At 55.5% G+C, this 6,469-nt stretch overlaps 2 protein-coding genes across 6 annotated transcripts in view; one reads left to right on the top strand and one right to left on the bottom strand.

The window, feature by feature from the left end:
* CRELD1 (CRELD disulfide isomerase 1) overlaps positions 1-79 on the top strand; it is an 8,810-nt gene extending 8,731 nt beyond the window's left edge. For all 4 annotated transcript variants that reach the window (XM_077751472.1, XM_077751475.1, XM_077751474.1 and 1 more), the window contains one exon: positions 1-79. This exon is cut by the window's left edge and continues 525 nt beyond it. The gene's annotated coding sequence lies outside the window, so the exon portion shown is untranslated.
* Positions 1-6,469, bottom strand: part of PRRT3 (proline rich transmembrane protein 3) — a 10,986-nt gene that overhangs the window by 4,114 nt on the left and 403 nt on the right. Inside the window, exons 2-3 of one of the 2 annotated variants that reach the window (XM_077751477.1) lie at positions 2,918-3,977; positions 2,296-2,451 (exon numbers count right to left, since the gene is read on the bottom strand). In XM_077751477.1, the coding sequence (XP_077607603.1) occupies positions 2,296-2,451; positions 2,918-3,920 (1,159 nt within the window). In that variant the 5' untranslated portion in view covers positions 3,921-3,977. The other variant, XM_077751478.1, reaches the window with a different exon arrangement.

Raw genomic sequence — 6,469 nt, forward strand, 5'->3', positions numbered from 1 at the left:
GCTCCCGGCTGTACCCCTGCCCCTCAGCCACAGGTTATTTATTCATCTCAGGAAATAAAGGTCTTGGAAAACAAGAGAACCTTCAGTCTCACTACCTGCCTCCTACTCCCCATGGGCAGCCCCCACCCTTGGGGAAATTTCCTAAAATCCTGAGAAATTGAGTGCTACCGTGATGGGAGAGCAGGAAGAGGGGGGCAGAGAGGGGGCTTGGCCCTGAAGCAGTGTTATAGGAGAAGGGGGTGGAGGAACCAGGCTTTGGAGTGTGGAGCTTCCTGGGTTCAGTGCCGGCTGTCATTTGCCCAAGGACCCTGGACAAATTACTTTGGTCTCTGATCTCCTTCCCATCTATAAAATGGGCATGATAATGCTTTCCACTCAGGCTTAATAGAAGAATTAAGTAAGACGATGACTGTGAAGAGCTGAAGACCGTGTACAACGGACAGATGGTCTGTAAAATACCAGTAGCCATTATCCTAAGGCTTCCCACAGTGGGGTGCTCTTTCTGGGTCCTCCCCTCCCCAACATATACAGGACGTGCAGATTGCTAGGGGGTGGAGACTGCTTCCTCTTCTCTGAACAGGATCCTGGCGTGGGCAGAGGGAGGCATGAGCCAAGTCCTAAGGGTTTATTTCTTTGGCACAAAGAGGGCAGTCCGGACAAGCGAACCTCATCTTCATACTGCGGAGTCTGGAGGGGTGTTTGGGGGTACCTGGGCCCCATATCCCACACCCAAGTCCATGCATGTCCACCCTGTATTCCGCAGAAGTCACAGCCTCTGTGCAAAATACCCACTGAGAAAAATAGATACTTAAAAAAAAACAAAAAATGGGGGCAGGTAGGTTCGCGCCCCGCCGTTGCCAGGGCCCGCAGGCAGATGGAAGCCCGGGAATGCCAGTTTTTCAAACGTTCAGCTGTCCCAGTGGGCCAAGCCATATGGCCGTCGAGGGTAGGGCCCCTGCATCCCTGGCCCCCTCAGAGCTCGATGGTGTCGCTGGAGGCGCTGCGAGAGTCCCCGGGNGCCCAGAGCCGCCGCCGCGCCCCAGGCACAGGACAAGCCCTGAGCCAGGAGGTTGAACGCGGGCCTCACGGCCAGCAGGTCGGCGGTCAGCAGCCCCACGCCGTGCGCCAGCGCCGTCGCCGCCAGCAGGAGCGGGTTCTGCAGCTGCTGCGGGAGCCCCGCGCCCAGCCCGAGCAGGGTCAGGGCCGCCAGCGCGGTGAGCAGCAGGGGGAAGGGCAGGTTGTAGAGCACCAGGCCGGCGCGGAAGCCCAGGCGGGCCTGGGAGCCGTAGGGGTCGGCGAGCATGTACGCAGATCGGAGCACCGACGCTATGAGCACCAGCACTGCCGCCGCCAGAGCCAGCCGGGGCCCCGCGGGGGCAGCCGCCAGTGAGGCCAGTGCCAACAACGCGGGCAACAGGAAGAGCACCCCCACCCCATAGACATGCAGCTCCCAGGAAAAGCTCAGCCCCCGCCGCAGGGGCCCCCAGCGCAGGGGAGGGGCGGTGGCATTGGCCGGGGGGCTGGTGGCTGGGGATGATGCCATGGAGCTGGCTGAGGGCTCCGGAGGGGGTGGCTGGCCCAGGGCGCGCTGCGTGGTGACCCGAATGAGGCCCCGGCGTGACGTCGAGGGGGCCTGGACTGGGGGTGCCGGGGGATGGCTTTGGGGGCGCCCCGGCCACTCCTCGGCTTCATCTGCAATAATAACAATATCAAAATAACCCTCTGAAAAGTGCTTTGGGTTTTCCACATTCTCTAGTGTGGTGGGCAAGCTATTTCACCTTTTTAAGCACATCTGTAAAATGGGGATGGTAACAGCACCTACCTCGCTGGGTTGTGGGAAGGATTAAATGTTTAGCATAGTGCCCAACACCCAATAATGTTAAACGACATGACCTATCGCTTTTATTAATAATATACCAGCAGTTCTCAATAAAATGGGCTGCATATTAGAATCACCTGAACACCAACTGAATCAGAATTCCTTGGGAGGGGGCCTGGGTATTGGAGTTTTTTAAAAGCTCCTCAAGCTCCTCCAGTGATTTGTGGGAGGTGGAGACACTGTACTAAATATATCCAGAGTTACATCTATGAATATTCTATCCCCAAAGGGCAAATGACTTGTCCCAGAGTACCCAGCATTAGTTTATTACCCTTAAGTTTTTGAAGGAAGTCCTGGCCAGTCCCTTTAAGGAAGTATTTGTCCCCATTCGCTCCCCCGGCCCATATACCTCGCACGGGTTTCTAATTATTAGACAGAGTTCCCACTCTCCCCCAAACCCCTAGGCATGCCCTCACCTGGCTGCAGGGCCCCCACAGGGCTCTCTGTTCGATTTGTAGCTGGGCCAGGGTCCAAGGGGCCAGGGATGAGGGACTTGGGGGTACCTGGGGTCTCCAGGGCTCCTCTCACCCGCTGGGGGGAGATGGGGTCTGCTCCATTCATTGCTGCTATCTCTGAAATAACAAAAGCAGTTATCACTGTGCCCGACCATGCAGTGGTCTCCAAAGTCTAATCCCCCAAAATGGAGTCACAATCGCCCTCATTTGCCAGAATGAGGAGAATGGGACCCAGAGAGACCACGGGTCACATAGAAACTGGGGCGTCCAGGGGCGCCTGGGTGGCTTAGTCGGTTAAGCGTCCGACTTTCGCTTAGGTCATGATCTCGCGGTTCGTGGGTTCGAGCCCCGCGTCGGGCTCTGTGCTGACTGCCAGCTCAGAGCCTGGAGCCTGTTTCAGGGTCTGTCACTCCCTCTCTCTCTGACCCTCCCCTGCTCACGCTGTCTCTTTCTCTCCTAGAAATAAATAAAAAACATTAAAAAAAATAAAAAATAAAAAAAGAAAAAGAAACTGGGGCGTCCAGCTCTGCTGGAACACTGCCCAATTCCAGCCCTACGGGCAAACCTCCGCTTTGATACCCACCTGGCTTAGGCTGCCCGTCAGGAGTCTCTGTGGCTGGGGCACCTGAGGGCTGGGGACTTGGTGAGCTCCTCACATCAAAAAGATCAGCCTCTTCGGGCGAGGGACTTGGAAAGCTGACTTCCCAGGTCTCCCCACCTCCAGCCTTCTTGGGGAGCTCAAGTGGCAGCTCCTCAGCAGGAGGAAGGCTTTTGGCCAATGCCAGGTCTGGCTGGGGCCCAGGCTCCTGCGAAGATGCCACCTCGGCTGGGGACGCCGAGCCACCGTCGGGGACTGCTGGGTCTTGTTGGGTGAAGACAGGGCTCTGAGCTGCCTCCTGAAAGTCCTCCTCGCCCCCACCCCGTTCTTCCAGCACGGGTGCCTTGGTGGTGCCCGGGCGGTCTGAGGGGGCTATCTCGGAGACTCTGGTCTTGGCTTCGGCCACCAGATCCCCATCTCTAGGTGGTCGCTGTCCCATTTGGCCTCCAGAGTCCTCTGGCCCTGGGGAGGGAGGAACTGTAGCTATCCTGAGTTGGAGTCGGGGAGTGATGGGGATGAAGGTGAGATGGGGGCGGCCCACTGGATGCGAGGCTGGTGCTTCTTGCTCTATAGGCTCCTGTGAGTCAGGAGATCCTGTCCAGCCGTGAGAACTTGGCCCTCGAGCCATCTGGAGGTCATCGGTTACTGGGAGGCCTTCTCTCTGAGCCCTGTGGGCTGCTTTAGGTCCATGCAGGGCTGGGCCACGGGGAGAGAGTACGGGCTCCTCAAGGACTCCCTCGGCAGGGACCTGGGGGACATTGGAGTCCCAGGGGCTCTCATCTCTGGACTTCTGCCAGAGGAAGTCGAGGGCTTGGGGCTCTGTGCCCATGGGGCCCTGGGGGTCATCTCCTAGGATCAGTTGTGGTTCCGAGTCCTTGGGTGGCTTGGGAAGGCCCCGGGCCTGGGGGCCAGGCCCGGAGCATAGCAGCAGCAGCAGCAGCAGCAGCAGCAGGGGACCACATACACGGCCCCATGGGCTGGGGGCCATGGTCCGCTCGGATGCGTGGGCCTAGAACACTCAACTGCCAGTCCTCACTGGATGAGCCTAAAAAAAGGAGAAGGGGGATGACATGTGAGCACTGGGAGCATCCACAGCTGTCCCAAGGGGATGGCAGGGAAGAAAGAAAGACAGCTCCCCTTTCCCCAGCCCCTTCCTGCTGCCCGGAGTGACCTTTTAAATCTGTATCTCTGGTCACGACACTTCATGACACTTGCCCTACTTCAATACCTTCAGTGGCTCCCCATCACCCTCAGGAAATAATAGAAGCTCCTCTCCTAACCTTCCAAGGCCACACCGGGCTGCTCATCTATCCTTCAATACCCACTGGGCTGTCCAGGGCCCCCAATCCTTTGCTCTGGCTGTTCCTTCAGCCTGGACTGCCCTCTCCCTTCTTCTTCACTAGCTGAAATCCTTTTCTTTTTTCTTTTTAAGATTTACTTATTTATGAGAGAGGCGGAGACAGCATGAGTGGGGGAGGGGCAGAGAGAGAGGGAGACACGGAATCCGTAGCAGGCTTCAGGCTCTGAGCTGTCAGCACAGAGCCCGACGTAGGGCTCGAACTCACGAATCCCGTGAGATCATGATCTGAATCAAAGTTGGACGCTTACCTGACTGAGCCACCCAGGCGCCCCTGAAATCCTGTTCTTGAAGGCCTAGCTCAAATATCAGAGCAGTGAAGAGGGAGAGGAACATGCCCCTGCCTTTGAGGAGAGATCTCGGTTTGAATCTCAGCTTTGCTATTTCCTGGGTGGTCACTTCACCTCTTCAAGTCATGGTTTTCCCATCAGTAAAATGGGTATAACGAGAGTACCTAACTCAGAGGAGCTCTTCCAGGACTTACCTAACAAAGCGCATTATAGGCCAGGACCATAATAGGACTTTAGTAAGCATGAGAGCTCTTTTCTTTTCCTTTTGTCCGGAAAGCTTTCTTTCCCACCAGCCCCCTGAACTATTTCAACAAAGTCTTTGAGCACAAACTATCTGCCAGGCCCTAAGGATAAAGCAGTGAAGACCGACAAGATTGCTGCCCTCACTGAGGAGGCATTCTAGGATAAGAGGCAGACAACGAATAATTTTAAATACGTTGAGCTATGAAGAAAATAAAACAGGTTAAGAGATGGATGGGAAGCTACTTTAGGGGATAGCAGAAAGACCTCTCAGAGGTGACATTTAAGCTCGATGCTGAATGAGAAGAAGGAGCCAGCCATTTGAAGATGTGTATTTGGGAAAAGTATTTGGCAAAGGGAACAGAAAGTGCGTGCGAAGGCCTTGAAGCAGAATGAATGAGGTGAACCGAGAAAATGAAAAGGGTAGTGTGGCTGGAGCAGAGCAAAGGAAGGAGAAAGGAGCAGAGGGAGAGAAGATCAGGAAGGTGGGGCTAGATCACAAGGGGCCTTGTAAGCCACAATAAGGCGCCTGGATTTTATCCTGAGTCTCCCAGGCAGCCAATGCAGATGTTAAGCAAGGAAGCAAAGAGATCCGATTAAGTGTTCCGGAAGGGGGAGAGCGGCCAGTGCCGAAATCCAGGTAAGACAAGAATGGTGGCTTGTTTCAGCTTAGACCTTTCCTTCCCTGACACCCCTCCACCCCTTCTATGATCCTGGTCACAGAATGCAATCTCCGGGCTGCGTTTCCATTTTTCTTTCCTGCCTCAGGCCCCCTGCATGTGCCTGGCCCCAGGCGGATGTCCCCTAAAGGTTCCTCTTCTTGAGAGTCCCTAATAAAGCCAGGAAGGCAGGAAGGGATCCCTCCCGTAGGCAGGAGACCGGAGGGCACAGCAACTGTGGGAGAGGAGAGGGCTGGGTGTGTTTAGGGGCAGAGGCCCTGCTCCTTTCTTCTCTGGGGAGAGCTCTCTGGCTCCTCATCCTTGGTGGCTCACGGACACCCTGAGAAGCCAATGAAGACTCCATCCAGGTGCTCTCTCCAGAAAAATGCCAAGGTTCGTCAAAAGCTGTGGACGATTTCAGGGGGTTCAAAGATCCCTTAAGCCCATCCCCCAAACTGAGTTTAGACTCTGCCGTAAAGTCCTATTAGTTAATTTCTCAAACACTCATTCTGCTCTGCTGCTAGCAAGGTGCTGGGGACCCAAAGAGAAACCTCAGCTGCGGTGTCAAGGCTGGGGGCTAGGTGAGGAGGAAGGACTGAACAGCCACCAGCACATGTCCTGGTTAATAATAGTGCTCTCGTGTTGAACACTTACCCAGTAAGGCTCCTGCGCTAAGATTAGCTGCATGTCCTCCATCTCATCCAACCCTCCCAACACAAGCAGGTGTGGGTATAACCATCTCATAGAGGAGGAAACCAAGGTTCAGAGAGGTTTAGCAAATCGCCCAAGGTCACACAGCCAGCGAATGGCCACACTAGGGGTTGTGAAACCTGCAATGGCTCATTTTGCACTCCAAGAGCTTTTCGGAGGAGGTGGTTGAGTTAGGCCTTCGGTGATAAGCATATGCCATCTGCTCACCGCCCGCAATTCAAACGCGATGGAGGCATTTATGGGCAAGGAGGAGGCTGCCCGGTCCTGGGTTCCCGCAACC

This window comes from Crocuta crocuta, unplaced genomic scaffold, assembly GCF_008692635.1.
Source record: "Crocuta crocuta isolate KB4526 unplaced genomic scaffold, BGI_CrCroc_1.0 scaffold69, whole genome shotgun sequence".
Classification (NCBI taxonomy): Eukaryota; Metazoa; Chordata; class Mammalia; order Carnivora; family Hyaenidae; genus Crocuta; species Crocuta crocuta.